General features: G+C 42.9%; 1 protein-coding gene across 2 annotated transcripts in view; it reads left to right on the top strand.

Moving 5' to 3' along the window:
- Positions 1-24,575, top strand: part of SETBP1 (SET binding protein 1) — a 235,594-nt gene extending 211,019 nt beyond the window's left edge. For both annotated transcript variants that reach the window (XM_026040029.1, XM_026040021.1), the window contains 2 exons: positions 17,448-17,615; positions 23,580-24,575. In XM_026040029.1, the coding sequence (XP_025895814.1) occupies positions 17,448-17,615; positions 23,580-24,139 (728 nt within the window). In that variant the 3' untranslated portion in view covers positions 24,140-24,575. The remainder of the gene's footprint in view (positions 1-17,447; positions 17,616-23,579) is intronic.
- Positions 24,576-25,079: the final 504 nt, after the last annotated feature.

Genomic DNA, 25,079 nt, shown 5'->3' with positions numbered 1-25,079 from the left:
CCCTTGTCCTCCTCTACACTGTATTTTATCTAAGGCACTGGAGGATCGGGGCATTAAAGTAGTTATTAATAGCTCTTTCTTGCATTATGTAGCRTGGAGGTCTTCATGCTTTGCTGAAGGCTGAAGGTCTCCAGAGCTSTTCCCCCTCTCGGGATCAAATCCCTCATTTATTCCCACTCCATGTGCTGCCRCCGCACGGCAGCATCCCCCTCGTGCAGCGGGGGTGGTCCCCAGCAACTCACTGAATGGACCTTCAATTACTCTACGCATCCTCAGATCCACTAATTAGAAAAGGAGAGATTATTTGGGGAATTAGGCACTCTGTCTTTATCTCAAATGCCCASCCAGATGCTGCGGGTGTAATACGGAGAGTCTGCCGTTAGATACCACACATGCCTCCCCTCTGAAACTCCAGAGAAGTCATGATACAAAATCGATGGGACTGCTTGGTTTCTCTCGCTAGGAAATAAGGATCATATTTCTCCCCTCCGGGGGTCAGGGGCATGTAATTTGTTAATATATCAAAATGCTTTGCACTGCACGAGTGAAAGGCGCTGAGACATATGTGCAAATCTATTATTAAACTCCAAGGGTTCCTGTTGAGGGAGCATCAGCTGCCCCAAACCCAGCCCTGAGAAGRGAAGTTTGGGAATGCCAGTGCAAGCCTGGTGTCTGTCTAAAGAACTTTGGGAAGTCTCCGGAAAGGGCAGTTGGATTCTCTGGCATGCAAATAAATCACACATAGAAGGGACCGAGGAAAGCTAGAGTTGTATACAAATAATAAAAAAGACAATTATTGTCTCCCCATTCTATTAAAAAAATAAAAAAGGGTAAACATGCCCTGCATGCTTTCATTTAGTTAGAGTTGTGTCTTCTTYACACCAGCAATTTCTTTTTTCACCTATGTGGCACTTACTGTTCCTGCCAGCCCCACGGAGCAGAGCTAAGGAGCATTCTGCCCATGCTACAGATGGGGTAAACTGAGKCAGGAACGTGTAGACCATCACTTGCCAAAGGGGCTGTACAATACGACTCAACAAAACGCCCCAGGAAGATGTGGCAGAGTGGTCCATGGTGGGGCAGCCCCTTCTCTTCCTCCTGTCCTGAGAAAGAGGAAGGTCCAAGGCAGTGCCTTGGAGGGTTTTCAAGCACCCCTTGCATCTGCAATGCCTCCTTCTCCTCCTTGCCTGATATTTTCTGAGCTCCCCCACTCTCTCCCCTCCCTAAATTGTGGCTTGCTCATATGGAGCCGATTGCCATTTGCAAAACCAGTCAGGAGGAAACCCACTATTTCCCATAGAAAGTTTCCCATCGAGAGCAGCAGCCYTGGGCTGAGCCTCCGCCAGCACTTCAATCTGCCCGGATCGAACCCCAGCGGGTGCTGGGTGCCTCTCYGAAAAGCAGGATCCTAAGGACCGTGTTGGGAGGCATTCAGCACCTGGCACCATCAGTCTGCAAGTCATACTCCTCTTTTCTTAATAAAAATCGCTTTTTGAGGTGGGGGGGATAAAAAAAAARGRAAAAAAWATCCCTCCTCCAAATACGTTATCTTTGAAAAACCAATCTGCCTTTGCAAGACAGGCTATAATTGAATCCCAGCTGAACGCAGCTGCAGTTGGGGTGAGGTGCCAGCGTCATGAGCAGCATCTGGAAAACCACAGAGAGCCGCCGAGCGGAGTTGCATAAGCCGAGGAGCTCTTTAAAATATACGTGCGCTGGGAGGAGGCGGCGGGGGGGGGGTATAAATAAAATAGAGAAAACTAAACGGAGCAGCCGGGGCCGCCGAAGCAGCACGGAGGAAGATGGCGACGGAGTCTTCCTCGCTGCCGAGCCCCGCCGGCTTGCCGAGCATCCCGCAGGCGCCCGTGACCCCTCCGCATCTTCGCTCGCCGCCGCCTCCRAGCATCAGCCCGAGATTGTTTACTTCTTCTCCGCGGCTCTCCGAGGGATATGATTCACACGTTTTCAGATTTATTTGAGCAAAATGCAATAAATATGCTGCTTCAATTTTAACTGCTGGAATGCAGCCAGGGTTTTTAATGAATCTGGCCTGTGCTATTGAAGTGGTCCAGGATCTCAAAGGCTCTGGGCACTGTTAGATTATAGGCACAGACATACACACACACATATCTCCCCCCACCTCCCGTTCCCTTGGGGCGCTCTGAGTCACACGCGGCTGCAGGTTTTTCGGTTTCGGCTCTGGTTAAAATTAGCAAAAAGCCTTTATTATTCAAGAAGAGCAAGGATTCCTATCACAGCTGCCRCGAACTGCCATATTTTTCTGGGATTTGCTGCACCGACCTATTGTAGGTTGCCTTTATCTGTTATTCTTTGTTTCCCTAAAAAATAGTAGCAAGACTCGGTCCTGTCAACGCTGAATTTTAATTAAYGATTTGCAAAGATCGCTGCATTAATCTGTAGCTAGGCCATCATTTTTTTTTGTTGTTTTTCATTTCCCTGTGCAACGGGCATCTTTAAGGTTTCAATCCTTTATAGTAACATTTCATAGCAAGGTGCAGCCAGATCTCTGCTGATCAAGGCACTAGTTTTGCAAGTGTGAATAAAAGATATATTCTAAGCAGTTTTAAATACTGTGTTTTAGTTACCAAAGCAGATAGCAAAAGGGTTTTTATTTTCACACCAAAACCTGAACAAATGTCATCACTGTTATTGTGGTTATACGAAGTCAAGTACCAGAGTCGTTCAGTTCACAAGCTGCATGCCTTTAACAGGAAGGCAAAACCAGAAAAAAAAAGAGTTATAAAATAGTGACCAGGACTCACATGAACACAGCAGGGTGTTTTTCACCACATCCCAGTAGACCCAAACCTCCGTGACCCGTGGGACCAGGGCTGCTGTAGTCGCAATACGCAGACACTGCTGGGTCTTCAGCATTTCCGAATGGGTCCCAACCCAAGTGGAGGCGCATTGCCAGGGCCACATGGAGAAATCAGAGGATGTCAAGTCTCCCGTGCCTCCATCTGTGCGGTAATCGGCGGAGCACTAAAATTCACGAGGAAAAATTTTGTTTTAGAAAGATGATAGAGAGAACAAACAAAAGACAGGAAATTAAAATTTATGTAAACAGAGTGGTTCCCAGAGCAACTATAAATGAGCCACATTGCATATATAGATGAAGGCATAAAAGTTAATACCATGTGCAGCAATACCATACACCACGTCTGCACTCTGGGGACCCCGTTACATTTGCTGCGGGACCCATCATTTTGAATGCTTTGACTTTTACGCTTTTTAAAGTCTCAAACATAACATTGCACTAATGCCAGGTGGGAATAGGGCATTTGCCGTTTATTTGTTTGCTTGCGTAAGAGAGAGAAGGGCCATTTGAACAGAATGAGCCACAAGTCATCTTCACCTCTCGTTGCATACTGCAGACACGAGCTCTCTGCAGATTTTGGGGCAGTTTTGTGTGTATTTGCAGGTATTGCTCTGCGCTGAATTTATACCCACAAAGTGAGATGGAGAGCAGCTCCGTTGTTGGGATAGCACAGTGTATGTTCAAGCGATGAACCTAAGTAAATGTGGGATTGCAAATGGGATAGGAAGCTTGTATTCATCTCGCTTTTCTGCTTTTTAGTGTTTTTCTTTTCTTTTTTTCCAAGCAGTTATCCTGGGTTTGGTGCTCCGCTGCCTCCTGCAGTTGTTGACATCAGTAACACGGGTGTAAAATGTCACCGGATCAGCCGGCAGCTGGCATTCACCTTGCATTTGTATTCATGACTATACATGGGAGAGGGCAGCGCGGGGTCAGGCCCACCGAGATCCRCAGAGATTACTTTGTCGATGTGGGATGTTTATGCTCTGATGGGGTGTTTTATAATCGACTCTTAAATCCTTGCTGCAGCCTCTTTGCGCTGCCTTTGTGGCTGAGTGGATGGGAACATGGGAGCTGCTGTGGATTTGAAGCTTCTCAGTTCCTTCATCCCCCCCCCCCCCCCCCAAAAAAAAAATATTGTCTCTCTCTTCCTTTTTTTTTTGCTCAAAACATTCCAAATTTCCCAAATTTTAAGAGAACAGGTGTATGTGCTTACCAGATATGGACCCTCAGGTTGTTTGCACACTCACTCGCTGCCACATACAGCCCCATCAGAGCTGGACCTTTCCTGAGCACCACAGCATGGCCATGCCTGGGAGCAAGTCCCTCCTTGCCCGAGTCCCATGCCAAAGCTTCAGCCTTGCTTTGTGACCACAGCTTCCACACGTGTCCATTGCGAGACCCAGGAAGGTCACACGCTCGCTATCCCATGGATGTTTATGTCTGTGGCTGGGTCCATCAAGGTGTTTGCAGACCTTCTTGTGAACTTCCCTTTACCTTGGTTGTGTCCAGATGGGTTGTAGCTCTGCTGTCCCAGCAGAGAAGCTGCTTTTCAGTGTGTTTGGTGCAGTTGGAGATACCAACGTTGTGCTACCTTCAACGTGCCTGCTCCTCCTCAGCTTTCCTGATGTCTGTCTATGGAGCTAACCCCTGCTTAGGTTTCACGTGCTCTAGCCTTGTATCTCCAGGGAAAATGTGAGCTGCAGGTTAGCAACAGATACTGCACATGAGCAAGGAGCAGTGAAACCAGTGCTTGCACCCTTGGTCACCAGCACCATCTACTGACACCTTCATCAGCCAGGGCATCTCCATCTTTTCAAGATGGCAATACAAGGCTGGACCACCAGCTGCCCCTCGGGAGCTGTGTTTGCCCTGCCCCTGCCCTCCAGAAGGGCTGCTCTGCTCACCCGCCTCATAGGAGTTTACCCAAGACCATGGTTGGGTGCTGGGGCTCAGGAGAGCCAAGTCACCTCCCTGTTTGACCTGATGTCCCAAGGGGGCAGGAGGTGCTTTGTCTGCAATTGATCTGCCCATGTTTTGACACTGAGAGATGGATGTGTGGGCCTGAGCTAGACAACATAGGTGTCGCCAGGGGCAATTAATCTTAACTCGAACAGAGGCATCTAACCCAGCTTGGATGAGTTGCCCTCTGGAGGTGTCTGTTTACCTCTGTTGGCTATCAAAGGCCCTGAAATGACTTAGCTTGAACTTTAGTGTCTGACTTTTAAACATTTTGGGGGTTCTGTTCCCCATTACACTTACTGGTTCTTCCTTTTTTTTTTTTTTTTTCACTTTTTTCCCTTACTCTGTTTTGTGACATGGGCTGTTTCTCACTTTTCCCACTGTTTATATCTACTTGACTTGGGCAGTAGAGACCCCAGACTTGATTGAAGTCAAACGCTTCACCTAATTAATAACCTAAATAATAGTAAAAAAGAGGGAGTGATAGACTTTTCATGCAAAAAGAAAAAAAAAWKRWTYYTTTTCCCTTAATTCCTGTTCAGTTGAAGCAGCTCATTTCTCTTGAAACGCAATTGAAATATCATTATTTTTTTCATTAGTGTGATGACTGATGATACAAGGCAGGCAAGTAGATTTGGGGCCGGGACTGATAAATTTTCATGACATTTTTGTAAGACTGTGCTGAACACTTCAGAAGTCACATGCCAAGTGGTTCCAGATCATTTGAAAAAACAGAAGACTTGTATTTTTTCCTTCCTTTTCTTTTTTCTTTTTTTTTTTTTTCTTTTTAACTCCTGGAATGAAAAACAGCCGCACAACTATACAGAAATAGCCTAACATTCCCTGAAAATGCCCAGCAGTGGCTAAACATGTTTTTTCCTCACTGAAACAATGGATCATCAATAGATGATATCTTAGTGATGGGTTTCCTTTGATGAGTTTCTTTTTTTTGTTTCCATCTTTAACGAATGACATCTCCAGATGAAATGGCTTTTATGCATCTTGTGTTTTGGGGAAGGAGAGACATTCCTGTGGAGAAGCCCAGTTTAAGGCCTAACCATAACTTAGACCGTCTTTAGAAGAGTTTTTCTTTTCCAAGAGGTTGAGCTGGRTTTAAGTGATGCATGTGCGTGAACCGTCTTGACAGTTTTGCTTCCAGTGCCTTTCCCCATCACTAAATGAACAGTGAAGAATGGATAAACAAGAAGAGAGAGGAAATGTTAAGCTTAGTTAGTTGTCTAATCATTCTGAGACATTTTGCCCTCTTTGCTTTGAGTTAGCTTCAGACACAGACAAAGTGAATTATGCATTTGGGGTGCCTTGTACTTGTGTCTACTGGGATAGGTTATATTTATTTCATTGATTGCTTCTGTACATACTAGCAATTACAAAGCTGTGCCCCATAAGTTCCTGTGGTTCTCTCCCACCTGTGATTTAGAATTGCAAGGTTGTTTTGCTTTTTCTCTCATGCTTTGCTTCCTAGAAGAAAGAAAAATCATACTTTCTTTTTTATAGTGTCAACAAAACTTATCATGGGCTATATATATACAGGTGTATATAATTTTCTTCCKATATAAGAAATCCATTGTAATCCATTGGGAGCACAGGAAATTTCTGCAAATTTAGGTTTATTGAACATATACTTTGCTGTCTTGCATTTCAGCCATTTAGTTTTCCTTTCAGGAAGGTGTCAACATGTCATGTTTGTGGTGTTCGTTCGTTGATGACAAGAGGATTCCAACAATGATGAGGTGTTTAGGACAAGCTCAGATGAAGGCTTAGGGCTCAATTCAGTTGCTCGCATGGTGTTTTCCTCTGTCATTTGAGATACCTTGGGTGTCCTGTCTAGCCTCCAGCTGCTGTTCCAGAAGGGCARAGGTCTTGCCTAAAGCCTTTTATCATATCTGCCAGCCTCACGTGGATGATTCAAATGCCTTAGGGCATTTCAAAWACAACAAGGTGCCTGTATAAAGCCACTGGATCRAGCCACCATATTCCTTCAACTCTGGACASCCARCTAAGGCATCSATGATAAAACATCTAATTTCTAGARCTATTCAAGGGTAAAATCCTGAAGATGTCAACACAACTGATGTGTASAAAGTGATTTATCCCTGGAAATCTCTTGAGTGCCCCCTTTGAGTGGACGAATTTCAACTTGAGAAGCTGTAGTTTGATCWCAGAGATCCCGGATGGACAGGATCTTCACACTCAGATTTGGGTGTCCACAGCRCAGGTAGTACGTGAGTTAGGTTTCTCAATTTCTGTTATAGGCAGCAAAAGTTTGCCAATACAGCTGAAGAAGTCTAGAGATAAATCATCTTAGACTAAAGTAGACCTATACATTGCATCAGATGAATCGCCCTCTCCATTCTGCTGGTTGTATCAATTTGATCTCTGTCGCTTATCATGGGAGCTCAGACATAGAGCGCTCATGCAGACACTCAGATATTGATCACCTAAAGTTAGATGAGATGAACTCCCCTCTTTCCTTAGCTAKTAAGAAAAAGCACCATCAGGAAGGCATAAGTACTAATTCACAGATCTGCTTTTGAAGACAAAATTCAAAATACTGAATTTTATAGAACTTATTGGGGAGTTTTCCTAGCTGGAGAAAACTATCCCCAAGTGTCTCTTCATGCCCATATTGCTTAATATGATCCCTTTAGACTTCTTCCTTCCAGAATTCTAGTTTTTGTGCAATACTTTTAGATGGACTTTCATGCACACGTTGTCTGAAGCTAGATTTACCTTTAGTTAAAYGTCTGCTTCAACATGCAGTGCTGAGCACATAAAATACACTGTCAACCCCATTTTTAAACATAAAAGTTTCAGGACCTGAGGCTACCAGTTTCCCAAAGTTCATYGTGTCCCATAGGTTGATGGCCTTACCAAGATCTCAGTCATCATCAGTGTTGTTGGGGATTCTGCTGCTGTTTAATCTTTCCTTTCAGGTCATATCATTTTGTTACCCCAGCAAAGCAAATGTAAGTAAAGAATAGCTTTGTTCCTGCATGATGTTTTCTCAGACAAGTCTGGATGTGTAAAGGGAATATGTTCTTACCCTAATATCTCAATTCTTTTCTGCTTTGCCTGCATGGTGTGATAAAATAGGTATATATGGCTATGGGAAGGGAAGTTCAATGTTTGAAGAGTCTTAAACATCCTATTTTAACTCTTAAATCTGAAAGCTGAAGACAGGCCTGCCCCAAAGTTATGCAGAAAGGCACTCCAGAAGTTCAGAATGGCTCACGCTCAGATAGATAGCATTCGAGTTGATAGCATAACTCCAAATGTCAGTGGGTAAGAGCATTTAGGGTTTTCCCAATGTGCTCTTTATCCTGGGTCTTGTCAGTCTGCTTTTCACACAACTGTGATAAGTGACTTCCCTTCTCCACCTTCTTTCAATCTCTTCTTTTTCTTCTATTTCCATCTATTTCCCTATTTCATTTCACTGTGCTCTCTTCACCTCTTTAACCTCTTCTTCATCATTCAGATCCCTTCTTGTGTCTGTACTCCACCGAGGCATTCTCTGACCTTATTATATTTGGTCTCTCTGCCATCCTTCTTACACTGTTATAGGAAGCAGTTTCCAGCAAGAATTTTAATGAAAACCACTCTCAGTAAAGCACTTCCTTCTGAATTTTCCTCTGGATAAAAGAAATAAATCTAAAGATTTTACACTGAAGGTCCTTTTAGAGCAATGGTGCATCCCTGAGGTTTTGGACAGGGTGCCAAGGAAAGGATGAACTTTCAGAAAAAAAAAAAAAAAAAAAAAGATCTGAATTCTGGATCTGTTTGTTTGGCTTTTCTTCATTTTCTTCATCTGCATCAATTGTACTCCGTTTGACCATCTTCAAATATTTCAGGGGTTTTCAGGGTGCCATTAGAATAGAGCAAGAGCAGGAATTGCAGTACTGTAGATCATCTTGCTAGCTAATTATTAAATTTCTTTGTCACTGAGGTTAATTGGCAATAACATTTATGATCTTACCTATGCATCTCTTTGAATAGATTTCCCTTTTCATACCTCGTCAATTACTGTGGTTTTCAGAGTAAAAGGTAAAAAAAAATACCCCCATATCTATTGATCTCGAATGCAGAATGAGAGGGGGAGGGAGAGCGATATATGTGCTCCCAGTGTGTATTATTTTTCATTGCTGGTACTGATAAAGCAAGCACTCATTTTAGTGATAAATCAGCATTAAACTGGGATAAATGGACTCAGATATTAAAACAAAGCCAGCACCAGACTTTCTAAAAATAAAAACTCCTCCGTTACAGTCAGCTAGATTATAGCTGAGTATACTGGGAGTTCCATTAAGCGCTGAGATTTCTCTCCAAATGCATGTCATACTCAGAGTATTTCTCATTGCATGAACTGGGRCATAGCTTATTACAGATAAAGCAGAAAAATGAAAAGACCATGTGGTCCAGTCGGGAAAACACTAATTCAGGAGTCAGCAGTCTGGGGTGCTCTTATCAGCTCTAATAGCACACTCCCAGTAAAGCATTCCAGCCCATCCTCATCCTCCCTGATGCAAGTGCCTGGCACAGCAGGACAGCACCCTGAGCTTGCTGCTACCGTGACTGGAAAGGATGGACCCATCTGGAAAACACTTCAAATATTGCTGGACTAAATGGGTTGGTGGAGGTGATACTTCATCCTCTTGCTTTCCTTCTGTGCAAGTTACAGGCAACTGGGCTCCAGCAGCATCTACTTTTGCATGCTACTTTTTGCTTTTCTAGCTTACACATTGCCGAAGGACTCTTACAAAGTTCTTGTGAAGTTATTTAACGCAAACACTGTCTTTCAGCTAAAAAGAAATGTTACCTTTCTTCTCTTTCCCTTTCTGCACTGGATATGCGCCTCCTTGCACCAGCACGCTCCGTGTGCCTCAGTCCTCCTCCCACYGGTCGTGTCCTGCCCCTCCTGCCTGTGCTTCATGCCAGCACACTCCTACCAGAGCTGTCGGCATCCCGTTTAATGGGTGATAAATAGGAACTGTACCCAACTCCATTTGCCTAGGGGGTATCAGCTCTATCTGCCACATTTAAAAATGATCATCCCTGTTGTTAAGAAAAACAACAGCTCAAGATGCCACCCCTGACTCTTCTCATTACTTATGGGCTAACATTCCCCCATCTGTCTTTTCTAAGCTATATTCTTGGGAAAGAAATCCCATCTTCTTTCTTGTTCCTCCCCAATGAGCATATCCTCATCCAGTGTGACAGTTCATTTCAGGGTGACTACTCACCTCCAGGTAGTTTCTTGCTTCTAGCAGCCTTTCTGTTCCTGCTCTTCATGTACCTAATGTCTTTTTATGCTTTAGGAGGGACCTTTCTACCTCCTTTTCCTGTAATTTCTCAGATRGTTCTTATTCTTTTCATTCCTGCCGAAGATTTTATTTTTTACCCACCCAGCAACAGAGTTTAGTCCTTCATTGCTGTGTATTAAATGGTTCAGTCTCTGGGATTTTCATTTCTTTGGCGCCATCAGTCTCTGTCTCTCCTGATTCAGCCAGTTGGCAGCAGCTGCAAGCTGCAACTTTCTGCTAAACTGAAAGGTTCAGGCTCTGGCCTTTGACTCGGAGTCCTTCAGCAAGCCCCTTTAGCTCGAATCCTTGTTCACAAGGCTGGGCTTCTGAGAGCCTTGGACTCTGAATTAGCCTTTTGAACCCTTAGGGTTTTCTCTCATTAAATTTATTGATTGCTGTCACCTAAAGGGAACCAACATTTTCTCCTACTTTGATCCAGCTTCTGCTGGAAATCCTCATCTCATATATTCATCACTTCCTGGCATGACTTGTGACATTCGCAGCCTTCACCCCTGTGCAGTGGGAAGGGCCWGGAGGCAACGGGAAGGGCAGTCAGGGAGGACAGGAGTAACTGGAGACCGAGCACATGGAGGGCAGGAATAACTGGAGACCAAGCACACATCGTGCTCCAGTTTGATACTGCACCAGCATACAAAGGGACCTCTCCATCCATGGGTGGTTGAACTCCAAAATGTGCATCCCGTCCTCTCCCATGACCAAGGGAGCAGAAGGCGATGGCAAGACACGTTGGACCTCATAACCTACAGTAGGGCTGACTCAGTGCAGTCTATCAGCTACATTAGGGAAACTAAACTATTTCCTATTTCCCCTCTTCATTTACATAACGGATGGGATGTGAAATGAGTCCACTGGAAGAGAGGCACCCTGGAGGCACCAAAGTTTATCACAATACGTGCGGGTTCTTCGAGATCATTGCATTAAATTTCCGCTAAYGAGATAACGAATTAATTGTCGGCATTGCTGTACGAACCCAAAGCGGGTAGCGGGCGCGATTTCCGCGGYGGAAGGCAGCTGTTTGAGACAGCTTGGTGCTTATAGGAGGAGGCAGGAGAGATGAGCGTGTCTCCCAGCCCTGGCATGCCATGCTGGCAGCCCCGTTAAGAAATCGGGCACTCCTCTAATCTGATGGTGGACTTGAGCTTTATTAGTGAAGTGAGGGCGAAGGAGTAAATCAGCTGTATCAGACAAGCCTCGGGACATCTGGAAATTGATCATTCTGCAGAAATAAGCACTCCGTGTTTATTAGCTGGGAGTTCATCACTATCGCTTCTCTTTATCCAATTCCTGAGAGATTTCAGAGCTATCATCATAGCATTAGCTCTTCTGACTGCGCCGCGGCAGATAAAGATCAGAAGATCTATCTAATGATGGCTTTCACGCTCTCCCCTTCGCCTTCTCCCGAGTCTGAAGCTCTCCTGATTTAAAAATAATAATAGTAACAGTAAGGAAAAAGAAAAAGAAAAAGCACAGTGGTAGGAAAACAGCTGCCATGAAATAAGCAGTCTTTGCATCCTAAATTTTCGCCTGTTGGCAGTGTGAGCTTTTCTTTCTTTCGTTATTGTTGTTGTGCAGAAACGTGGTTTTATTCAGAGCCACACGTCCTGTGGAACAGAAACGCCCCCTAGAAGGGGTAAATTTGAAGTCTCCAATGCACTGGTGGCAAAAGGAAGAAGATAAAAGAAGTGACAGCCATAAAGCGGCGCTAWACATTGGAAACACAGTTATTTTAAAATGATAATGTGCATCAAATAGAAGCCAGGGAAATGAATTCCATAAGTTAGGAAGGAATAATATTACTTTAAGAAAAATAATTATTTTTCTCAGCTACATTTATCACCTAGTAATTCACTTTTCCCTTTTGGGGTATGATGCAATGCCAAACTTTTGACCGATTTGTTTAAAATCAGCCTCAAAAAAAAAAAGTTTCATCCAGATAKGAGGTTTCTTTGACTTCTTTATTATAAATGGAGCCCTTATCAAAATGCAAATAGTATAACCAGCTTAATGTTTAGATGTGCATTCGCCTACAACTGCACTGTGTAGCTAAAAGGTGCAAAGACGCTGGCAGAAAAATCCTCTGGAAGAATTTCCCAATAGCAATGGCTCGATGCATAAACAATTTAAGCAGAGCAATGGATTTCTACCAGTCTGCAGGGAATGTGAAATCCAGTATAATGAACTCTCAAAGGAAAAAAAAATCTTCCATAGCAGTATCTCCAGCGAGATCAATTTTATCACCTATTTTGGGGGTGTTTTTTTCTGTTTTTCAGTGGAAAATGCTTATTTATTTTCTCTTTGGAASTGGCACCTAGGAGGTGATGCCTCACAGTGCGTTGCACTAGATTCTGGATGTGAATAAAAAAAAAGGTGGACGTTGTCCAAAAACCTTCCCATAGAAGTATGGGATGAGAGAAAGCAGGCAAAGGCAATAAGCACAGTGAATATGATCTATCAGGAAAGCAAGGGCTCTTAATTAATTCATTTGTACAGAGCATAGCACAGCGCAGCTCAACCACATTACTTGCAATACTTAATAACAAAACAATAATGACTAGGCCTTTAAAATTAATGTATTAATTATATCAGCCAGAGCTCAGAAGTTGCTTAGCCAGTGAATGAAGAATGCCTTTTTTTTTTTTTAAATCCAAGTATCTAGGGAGCTGTAAATCTTTAAGAAAAGGCCAGTTTTGCATCATTATTGTTTCCTCCACTTCCTGCACAGGCTTTCAGCCAGTCTGGTGCTTTCTCCTAGTTCATCCTTTTATTTATGATTATTTATTTGTCATCATGCCAGTATTATTTTCGGTTCTTTATGATCACCTTGCAATCTGCCCTTGCTTTTGAAGCTGTCCTTTCCCTTTTCCCCCTTTTCATTAAGCAAATAATGACAAAGCAGCAGGACATGGGGAAGTTCAGATAGCAATCTTTAGTGGGATATCTCACTTAAGTGGGTCCTAACCCAGAGGAAATCCACAAAGATTGACAGAAAGCCAGATGAGAAATCAGATGGGACTCAGGCCACCTGCATCCATCAGTTTGCACTCTCCCTCCCCATTGAGGAATGGGAGCAAAGGATGAAATACCACGGGTCACAGGCTGCATGGGTTTGTTTGAAACCCTCAATTCTTGATACTGTTGTGGAATGGAGATATCAGGATTTATCTTCCCATGACTTGAAAGCACGATGAATTTTGGGGTTGGCCTCCTAGACAGAGCACCCCAAGTGAGAAGAAGAGCCCCAGGGAAGGGAATGACCCTGCATCAGCCCTGTCCATCTGCTCAAGTAGGTCTCCSACTGCTGTCTGCTGAAGCCCTGGGCATCCCGGCACCTCTGTGTCTTCACAGGGCTCCTTCATGCATTTTGATACCTATGAAAAATATCTGCTGGTTCGTGCTCGTTAGCAACTCTGGAGCAGTTAATTAGCCGCTTTCCTCAGCTCAGATGAGAGGTGCAGTGAGGTGAGTGATGCAGCATGGAGAAAAGAAGTGTAGGGAACAAAACACAGCCGGGCAAAGGCATCATTCACCGTTGATGAGCTGCCGCTGGACCACGTCAGCTTTGAAGTAGCCCACTGCATTTGTATCTCATCTGTAGGAGGAGGGTTTTCCTCGATGATTTGTATGACCTTGCTAAACCCAGATAGGTGGTAATTGAGCAGCAACTGCTTCTTCAGAGGAAACAGAATAAAAATATTGAAAATATTGACTCACCCAAAGGCAGTAAGCAGCACTTTGGTCTTTGACCTTTAAGCATCCTAGGGTAGTCAATAACCTGGCTGTTAGATGCTGTGCCTGCCACTGATTTTGATTTGGGAGTAGTTTAACCTTGAACTGAGATCCAAGTAACCACGGCAACAGGAAGTCGGCCTCTCCATCCAAGGAGTGGGAATCCATAAATCAAGGTCCCTAATGCAAACACTGTGTGCAGGTAGAGATTTGAGAGGATAAGTGGTTTGTGAGGGATTACCTTTGAAAAATGAATGACCGTCCCTTGATATGTTGAAACCTAGCTTCAAGAGACTCTTTTTTTCTTTTTTTTTCTTTTTTTTTTTTTTTTTATCAATAGAGGTCAACAGGTTACAGCTGCATGTTTTCATACGACTCTTCATATAGACCCTCCAGTTTAATTAGAGCCAGATGTTGGTTTTATGAGGTTGTTAGAGTTATTATGTACCACATGCGCATGCATGTATGTATAGGTGTATACCCACGTATACACATTTCTTGAACATGGACTATGTTCCTGAACAAATACCGTTGTGGCACTACAAATTCATGGATATTTAATTCGGCTCCTTTTCTGTGCAGCCACAGTTCCATGGTGCTCTGATCACATTGCATAATCGCGTGGTCAACTCTCCCCATTTTTCTATGGGACACCGATTTATTCAACGTATAGCACTCACCTAATGCACAGCTGTTTGATAGTTTGATTTTTCTCTYGTTATTCAGTGTGTGACCTCATGTCTCATTTATTCTGCATTTCTAAGCCTTGCTACGAGTAGATGAATGTTTCATGAATGTTGATAATTTTATTTTCGCAGCACTGCTCTTGAGTTGAGAAGTATATTATTGTTCTCATTTGCAATAGAGGAACAGAGCAGAGAGAGATTAAAGTTGAATGGATATGATTTGAGATACTTAATACTTGATTTGAGTCTCCATAAGGATGTGAAATCTAATAGCCAGAAGACTCCTTTGCACATGTCCACCAAGCCATGACCTCTTTTGCTGCAATCCTGTCTTGGTCCTTTTTGTTTCAGACCCATTTTCCTCCATTAAACCCAAAGGCTTTTCGTAAGGACTCATATTTTAGAGTGGTCTACTCTAGTTCACCCAGTTTCTCAGACTTCTCTCAATAGCATAGATCTTCTGTGCTTGAGTCTGGTCAAGACCTCTTCTACATTTTCTGGGGCCATAGTTAATTTATCCTTATTGATCCCAGTAACTGATCCCTGTTATTTTGCATTTCATGTGCAGGGACAAAAATGCTATAGTTCATGTCTGCTCTGAAGGAAATGTTAGTTCATATTTAGAAAGGTGTTTTGCTTTGAGATCTTTTTGAAYTTCTGAGAACAGCTTCTAGGATCATCAGGGAACTCTTTGAGGAACTKCAGGGTACCTGCTCCTAATGGGAGAGGATCTGCAGGAGTCCATGACTTCTAGAGAGCTGTAGGAGCTTCTGAAGAAACCTGTCAGCTTTTCCTGTTGACCAGGAACACCTTCTAGAGGAGACCTATAGCATATTACACAAAATTACGTGGTTCTGAAGGCAATGACCAAGGCTGTCAGAGCCCAGGTAGTCTTCTCAATCCTGCCAATGAGGGAGAAGGGCCTGAGGAGGAGTGGATGGATCTTGTGGGTCAATAATTGGTTGCACAGATGGTGTTGACAAGCAAGATTTGGTTTTTTATGATGATGGAACTCTTTTTGAGATCTGAAGACCGCTAAGAATAGACAGGATCCACTTGACTATGTAGGGCAAAAGCATCTTTATTAACATGTTGACCAACCTGGTGAGGAGAGTCTTAAAGTAGGAACAATAGAGGAGAGGGATGATGGACCACAGTCAAGTGAGGAAGTGTTGGCAATCAAACACCAGGTTGGCAATCAAAGAGTGCAGAATGGTGTGGGCAGGAGAGACCACCTAATTATCAAAACAGAGCTGAAAGGGACTGATTTCCAGCATGTTTAGCCTGGAGAAGACTGTGGGGTATCTTGTCCATATTGTATAAATGTCTGAGGGAGAAGGTAAAGCAGAGAGAGCCAAACTCTTCTCAGGGGTCTCCCGTGGCAGAATAAGAGGCAATGGAAAAAAAAATACAGTAAATTCCATTTAATTATAAGAAAAAAGACTTTTTTACTGAGGRTGGTGGACCACTTGAATAAGAAGTTGTCCAGCAAGGCTGTGGAGTCCCCATTCTTGAAGATAATGAAAAGTTGACTTGACATAGTACTGGGCAGCCTGTTTTTGCTGACCCTGCTTAAGCGGGGGCCAAGATGCTGCAGAAGTGTCCTCCAACCTCAGCCATTCTGCAGTTGTATGTCTGATTAATTTAGCTGCTTCTGTCTAATATATCTCTGAGATTCAAGTGCARGTTGTCCTGGATATACTGAAGTGTTGCAGAGACTGGGAATAGGTTTTCGTAACTTAGCAGAGTCGGGGCTACTGGAGTTACATAAAGATGCAGCTGCTAGACATTATCTAAAATGGGAAAAATAGAAAAATAACAACTAGCTTTATTGTAAAAAATGACTGAGTCATTCTGGCTGTCTTTCCCTTGGTAAATTTATATACTTGCATATGTACATGCAATATGTATACACATACACAATAAATATATGCATGTGTGTGTGTATATATATATGTTTGTATATATATGTGTATATATATATATTTATATGAATGACTGGTTGCACATTCAGATATAGCAGACACATGCAGCTAGCTAATAGCTACCAAGCTTCAACTGARTCACTTGAAACTTGCCACGTTTACAAGCAAACAAAATGGGTTCAAATCATAACAAGGTTTGTGAAACATTGCCAAGGGAGGAATCTACCAGCCCTTCCTGTATGAATCTACCAGCCCTTCTTATATAACCATTATTTTTCTGAAATGTGCTCCCTTTGAGATCACATAAGAATTTCTACCATTTTTGTTTGTTCCGTGCTGTATTCCATGTAAGAATAAAGCTTTTTCCATTAGAACTTGTGAGTAGAAAAGTGTATGACAAACCTTTTTTTTTTTTTTCTTTTTTTATATTCTCCCACCTCTTTAATGACTTGCAAGGTCAATTTTCATTAGAAAGGGGATTCTTAAAAAACAAGTGAAAGCGTAATGTCCTTTAGATAGGGAATTACATGCTGAGGCTGTTTCTGATGCCTGCTCCTTACTCAGACGAAAYACCCGCTGAGCCAAGTGATTGTAGAGCAAAAGTATGTAAGTGTGTGGAGAATACACCACCCAGGGAACGATAAATAGACAATCCCACCGAATAGAGATATGAAGCAGGCCTGTCTTTATACACATATATGTGTGTTTGCTTTGAGAAGAAAAAGCAGTCATGTGGAATTACTGTGTTGGTTTACCAGTGTTTTTCGAGATCAGCGGTGCTACATCCTGAAGCAAAAGTACTAAAAGCAAACAAAAATCATGATCCTTGCTAGCGTTAAGACCACATTCCATGCATCTGTACTGGAAAATGTGGGATTATATTGGGACAACAAATATTGGAACTGGTTACCCTTTTGTGGATATTCTCAGCTTACTTTGCCGGTGTTCATCCAAATTTTGTTTCCTTCTCCAGGAATTGCAGGTCCCCACTTAAAAGCAGACCAGACTTCACTTCATAGTAAAATGGAAAGTTCTGCCTGTAACATGATGACCAGAAGGAAACCAGCAGCTGTTGACAGTGTTGCAATGCCAAGCCCAGTATTATCTCTCCTACCTTCATCATCAGCACCATCTGAAGCAGGTAATGTTTTATTCCATCTCCTCTATTTATTCTCCCTCTTCTTTCCTCATAACTCCATGGATGCTTGCATGGCTTTTCCTGATTTGAGTAGTTGCATTTGAGTATGTGTGTATCTGATGTGATAATCAGTCTGTACYTTTTCTAATATTTTCTAATCGTAATGATATCTTGACATATCAAATCTATTTCATACACATACTACCATTTGTACAATAATAAGGACATAAGTAGCACCAAGCCTTATGGTCTAGCAGGGGTTCTTTGAATGTCTCCATCTCTTTAGTATGAACATGCCGAATACACAGTGAATATCTGAAGAGCAGGAGAGATTTCTTTTTGCATACTTCAGTGATTTTAGCATAATATTCTGTCTTGCAAATGTGAAATTGTCTGGTGCAATGAACTGTGATTTAAAATATATTGGAATAAATAAGTCAGAGTAGCATGTTTTTCAATCAGCTCGTATTTTGTGCTTCTATTTTGAATCAGATCAGAGAGCTGATAGCTTTATACAGTCCAACATTGAGCCAAGTCGTTCAGTCATTGTCATGCCTTTTCTCAGCACGGATAAAGAAGTTAATCTTGCATTGTGTCTTAATTTCCAATGAATAGGGAACCCTCAGTGCATCACCCTACATATGAGACCCATTAGCAGTTTCTTGATCTTGTCAAACTCTGATTCTGCATCCTCCAAAAATTTACTTGTATCACTAAGTTATAATATTACATATTTAATTATACAACTGAAATGTGCTTGCTGTGTACTCCATTTGAGTTTCCTCTAGTTTCCTGAATAGTGAAAGCAAGAAATCCATGCTGCAGTGTGACTTACATAAAGATAATTTTTTATATAAGAAAAAAACAGGAGTCTCCGTTCAGCCCTTCATACCTTCCTACATATAAACTAAGGACAGGTTTTTAATGCGGTGGAGAATGAAACCACACAATTTTTTTTATGATGAGTTTCAAGATGAAAGTCTATGCCTGACTGCGTAGTTCATTCTTTCCATTTTCAGAAGTCTAATTAAATTGTTGCTTTATCTGTAGCCCAGATGTGGAAATAATGTAGTGAAAACTGAGAGAAAACTGTGTTAATGGGAAAACAGGACAGTGCTGTGGGTTTCCCATAGTTAATGGGCAGCTCTTTGAAAATGTTTCCATCCAAATCAAGTCGATGAACTGAGACCAACTGTTGAGCAAACGTTCTTCTCTGTACAGTGCTCCCATGAGTGGCCTCAGGCACCTCCAAAAGGATCTAGAATGACAGGCAGGAAGATTGTTCTCTACTACTATGGATATACAAAAGAATGAAGGGAGAAGACTAATGGAGAACCTCCRAAGAGTCTGATCTACCTGGGCTTGCCTCCTTCTTTAACATGACTGAACTGCAGTAGGTCTTTCAGGAGAGGTTGAAACAGGACTGCAGTGCTTCATGTGCCTTATTTTAGTCATACAAAGCTGTGTTCTAGGATGGCTCTTGCTGGTTTGTTTGTAATTCTTGCAACTCATTTGGAATGGTAAGGTGAGGTTGGCTGTGCATGCAGAGGTAGGAAAGGATGGGCTGGAGAGAAAGCAGCAGCAGCAGAGTGCAGCACTGAAGTGCAGTCTTGCAGCTTGTTTCCACAGCYTGCATTCGAGATGCAGCATTTGCAGAAGGTACTGCAGTGTTCCTGCCTCTAATAGCCAGGGCAAGCCTTGCACAGCTGCTTGCAGAGAGCAGCCCGGATCTGCCGGGGCTTATCTGAATTACTGGTGCTTTGGGAGGCCAGACTCTCCCAGTRCTCTCTAGTGAGCTTAGAGAAAGATCTCCAAAAAGGGTCCTCTGTGTAGAGGAAGAGGAAAACCAGGAAGCATTTTTCTCCTGACAGTCTTTTGCTGACAGTTGAGTTCCTCCTTTTGTTGAGCTCTTACTGCCTGTTTTTTTCTTTGTTCTTTTTTTTTTTTTTTTCCAAGTTCTTGGATTTTCAGGAGGTTATGGCTTCCTTCTCTCTGTCATCCCAAGTCTCCAAGCAGGTCCTGTGGTGGGAAGATGAGAAGGTGTCTCTTCCCACACCTCTCTGCATTGTCAAATCCAAGCTGTCTCTATATGCAGCTGCACTGAGAGGAAATGGCCTAATCATTGCAARTAGGTAGATGTCCACGGTTGGGAAAGGACACAGAGCAAGCAAGGTTTCAGATGAGCATTGTTGGAACCTGTGCTGCTTCAGGTAGTCGCCAATTCCATTCATGATGGTGCCAAATAGGCTCAGGCTTTTGTGAAGATAGCACTTGGTGCTACAGGCTGGGGAAGCATAGGGAGACAACTGTGCCCAGRCAACACGGTACCCCCATGCGTCCCCAGTATAGGGAAGCTATGTCTTGTTTTGTCTCTTCAGATCATATTCCTCTTCATCTACCTGTGCACGGATGGGATGTTACTCTTCCCCACCTCCTCTTCAGTCCTTTTTAGATGACTTCGATCAAAACAAAAGTCTTCCTCCCAAGCCAAGGCTCCCATGTGCAAAAGTTAAACTGGGCACAGGAAGAGAAAAACAAAGCCTAAAAGCGATGAAGACAAAGTAGGGCCCAGGGCTGGACGTGATCTGCCTGGATAAAATGGAAAAAATTAGTACTTAGTTTTATTTTTAAGCTGAGCAGTATATCACATGACAATATGGCAGAATATTTTGTATCAAAGATTGCTCACCAAGAGCATCCAGATGACTTGATAACACCTAATGGCTCTCACTTCAGTAGTGGTTTGTTTTGGCAGATCTCCCTGATATTTTGTCATATGCACACCTCATCAAATCTTCCCCCTGCAGACGCATCAGACTCCTTTCCACACAGTCTCTCCACTCCAAATGTAGACTCAGATGTCCCTGCCTATAGTACAAAATAATACTGGCTTTCCAAATGTGTCCTTCAAAAAAGCTTGATTTAAAAGGATATTAATTTTTCAAGACATATATTATGACCATTGACAGAATATGTAATATAGCTCTAATTCTTCTTAAAGCTTAGAGGGTCAGAGGCTTAGCTGGAAGAAAGGCAAAGACATTATTAGTAGTTTCTGACAAGCTTCCTGAAAAGTAATAAACAACCCAGAACATTTGCAGAAGAAAAATTAGTGCAGTGAACTAGCACAGAACAACTTCTTGCGAAATGAGAAAGTAAGTTTCGGGCCAAAGGGGAAGGGGATGTCTTCTTGCTCCAAGTGGTCAGAGTATCTAAATATCATCACAGAAGACAGTGGTARTGGTATTAAGATCAAAGATCCACAACTGATGGTAGGCATCTACACATAACTGTCTTCCTATCGGTTAATCTTGGTGAACTGAACAGCCGTTCAGCAGAAAGTAGACACCTGCGTTGGCTCAATACAGTCACTGTCTACCTGCCACTGGGCTCCATTCAGTTTTCTAAGCCTCTAAGCCTGGGTGTCCTGGAAAACTTGGTTAAGACACCCATTGGGATTGTCTGATATGACAGAGGACTTGACTTGCTGCCTTCTTGTCCAGTCTCTGAGTCTCAGAAATGGTCATGGTTCCATGGTCATCTTAAAAGGCTCCTACTTTAGAAGAACAAGTCACCTTCTATTGCCCATACTGACTAGATCTCTATTGACAAATGTTAACACTGAGCTGCAGAAATGGCAGATATCGATATATCTTAGTAAAGGCATAAAATCTTTGCAGATAGTTGGCTAATCTTTCAGATTCATTTCCTGTCCTTTGGCTTACTTTCTTTGTATTGAAAGACAAGATTAATGCCAAATCTCCTGATTTCACCATGGACCTTTTGTGTTTTATTTTTTGCTGAAATTCTCACATATCAGATTTCCATCACAAGCCAAAAAAACGTGGACTTTGCAAAGAAAATCTGGAAAATGTAGCCATCAAATGCAGAATATGGACAGCCAATACAAAGTGTGTGAAAAATAATTGATTTCTTAAAATCTCAAGACCTGCAGCCACTCTTAGGACTGGGGAAGAGTAGGGAGAGGTGGGACTCAAAGGAGTAGATTGCTTAGAGGTGGAAATATTGGGAAAATGTATGTCAATCACCAATGAGACCAGATGAGAGTAATTGTTTTGTGTGACAGTGATCTAACCTTTTTGATCAGATGACTGAGAAATAGCTCACTCAATGCCATTTGCCTTTAGGGCTCKTAAATCTACACTTTTTAGGGGTGACCTACTTGAGAGGAATTTTGTTCAACTAATTAGATTCTCCCTAGCAATTTCAATATTTCATTTCCTTTCTCTTTTTCTTTGGTACCAGACTGACTGCATTCCTCTTCTCTTTTGTCCTCTGTGAATCACAAACTGTAAATGGGTTTTTATTTTCCTTTTTGGTGTGGGGAGTGGGTTACATATGGAAAACGTATTTTGTTTTGTAATTAATGAAAACCAGACTTTGGGAAGTTGGCCATCCAGGTCTTTATTTATAAGAGAGCATATGTCTCTGTTTTGTTTATGACTCACTCCTACTTCTTGCATTGTAACTTGGGTTTGTTTACGCAAGCTCTTTGCTGAATCCAGGCAACATGGTGGTATAAGAGCCAATAATTTATGTTCTCCAAAAGGGGAGGACAGTGAAGGAGGTTTGTATGCTGCAACTGTCATATCCCATCGTGAGCAAAGAGAGATTCTGCCACTTGACGGCTCCTGGTTATCTACAGAAAATACTACAATAGCAACTTTATTTTAAACCACTGCTAGAAGATTGTGCTGTTAGCCATGAAGAGAGTGATAACCCCCAAGTGAACCTTTCTCAAAATTCTGGCTCCTCCAGAAACTTCAAGGATTTCAAACCCAAATGTCTGTTTGACAGTCAAGTGTAAATTAAGTTTGCAAGTAGATGTGGGCTGAGGTTAATTTAGTGGGATGTTTTATTCTTTACTGAAAAGAAATTCTGAACTCCATCATTTCTTTTCCAGCAGCACRGAACGGATATGTTAGGAGTGAAAGGGAGCACCGCTTATTGCAATAGCAGAATTAATGCAGTCTGTCTCTCTCACTGAGGGAAGGTTATTTCTCATCCATGTGCAGATTCTGAGCCCTGAACAGATGCCACGTTCAGTAAAGAACAATTAAACAATTTAAGAAAAACAAGCAAGGTCTCGTGTCCTAAGCAAAGCACCAGGAGCCAAGAAAAGTTGGGTTCTCTTTCCAGCTCTGACAATGACTCACAACGTGACCTTGGCAGAAGACTTAACTGCCTTGGACTTTGTTYAGATCTCGACTGGAGTGATCTGAATTGAGAGTAAGCTTTCTTTGGAGGCCATTAAAGTCAATTATATGAGTGAATAGTCCCATCTAGTATCTGCAGAGATGACATTAAAGAAACTCAAGCAGAGGCAATGAATTTAGCACAGGTGAGGTGAGCCACGAAGCTTGTCTGGGTCCACTTGTTTCAATAATAAAGCCTTTTTATACTTGCCAATGTCCATGTTGAGCACTAAAGACCAAGTCCCCTTGTCCAGAGTCTATATTAGGGGGATRCAAGGTTTAATAGATGGTCTGGTAAGCCAATACGACACCTGTATTAAGTAGGCCTTTGCTCCCTCTTACCAGAGGTTTGGAAACAAGACAGTGAGGTTGAAGGAAAACCATAATAAAACATTGCAGCAGAAAAGCTCTATTGCTTTAGACGAGGAGAGAGCTGCAGAGAGTTCTCTGAGGACTATTTAATAGTCAAAGTTGTAAGTGTTTTAATCTACGCTAGTAAAAAGGGAAGTAACAGCAATTCTTCTGGGGCCGTCACTGAAGTAAATAATCTTTTCATTTTTTTTTTATAATTGCTTTTCTATGCAGAGTCCTGTCTAATGGCCATGGCTTCTCCAGTCTTAATAGTTATTCAACCTATTCAACCTATTAGAGTTAAAAGCAGCTAGTCTTGGTTGTACTGAAAGTGGGAGAAGAGTGACTTCCCTTCACTTTTGTCTCATCCATTCCTATTTCTGCCCTTGTCTCCCAACAGCCAGCCCACCGCTGAAGAAAAGGTTCAAGCGCCGTGAAATTGAAGCAATCCAGTGTGAGGTGCGCAAGATGTGCAACTACACCAAGATCTTGTCCACAAAGAAGAACCTGGATCACGTGAACAAAATCCTGAAAGCCAAGCGGCTGCAGAGACAATCAAAGACAGGCAATAACTTCGTCAAGAAGAGGAGAGGGCGTCCCCGGAAGCAACCTCTCTCGTTCGACGAAGACTCCAGAGACCAAATGCCCGTTCTGGAAAAATGCATCGACCTTCCCAGCAAAAGAGGTCAGAGACCAACACTGAATCCTTTACTGTTGGAACAAGCAGCCACCCAAGACACAATCATGGCCACCATTGAGGCTGTCATACACATGGCTCGAGAGACGCCCCCTCTGCCGCCTCCTCTCCCTCCTCCCCCTCCTCCTCCTCCTCCTCTCCCTSCATCTCGGACGCCACGAGTCGGGAAGAGGAAAAGCAAGTCCCCGCAGGAGGAGGAGGAGGACRTGAAGGTGAAGCGGCACCGGAAAGGCCGAGGGAGCGAGAGTGAAGGCCTTCCCTAATGCCAAGGCACCCCATTGAGCGTGGGGCACTCCTGGACTGAAGGCACAAGGTCCGTTCGGCACCCATGGCACCATCGGACTCACTCGTCTCTCCAGCAACACGGCAGCCAAGAGCCCTCGGCGATTCGCATCTTCCTCTTCCTCGGCTTCGGCACCAGCCCCGAGGACAAAGAAAGGGGGATGGGGTGAGGGTCGGGAATTGGATGAGTGGGGACACGGAGGGCAGGCAGGCCGTCAAAGTCAGTGAGACCGTCTTGCTTTGCCGAATTTCCGAAAACTAATCCGCATCTCAGCGTTGCTGTTCTCATGCCGTACCCCGCAGCGGGAGGTCGACCGCGCAGTGAGCTGAACACTGTCGACAGAGCTGCGTGCTCGGCTCCGATTCTGTTTGGTGGGCCAGGTGAAACTAGGAGTAACCATACCATAGTAGAAATCACTGTAAAAAAAAAAAAAAAAAGGAAAAAAAAAGGAAAAAATGTAATTTTCTCAACTGTGATCTTGGTTATAATCTTTTTTTCTTTTTCTTTTTTCCAGTTTTATATACCTACCGGGCTTTGGGGCAGCATAACCCAAAACGCCTGACTCCTGCTAGAACTATATATATATATTTCTTTTTTTTTCTCATTTACTTGCCTAGTTACAAMTAGCTGCAATATAGGCAATAGAAAAGTAGAGCCTTACACGCGCACACACTCATTCCGAGTGCTATCCCAAGRATCGATGGAGTATCATAGCATTTAAAATAAGGTGTACATGGATATCCAGTTATGATAGCATGTTTCTGTGAAACAACTTGGCGTTTTCAACGGCACGTGAAGAAGGGGTCATCTGTCAGCCAAGTTGTTTTGATGCTCGGTACATATGAGAAGAGAACAGCAAGGCACTTCTGGGGAATAGAGTTATAGCAAACATGGACAAAATCACCAAAAAAAAAATAAAA

The sequence above is a fragment of the Nothoprocta perdicaria genome, unplaced genomic scaffold (genome assembly GCF_003342845.1).
Source record: "Nothoprocta perdicaria isolate Ctin4 unplaced genomic scaffold, notPer1 scaffold_10, whole genome shotgun sequence".
NCBI lineage: Eukaryota > Metazoa > Chordata > Aves > Tinamiformes > Tinamidae > Nothoprocta > Nothoprocta perdicaria.
This window is presented reverse-complemented; position numbering and strand designations above follow the sequence as displayed.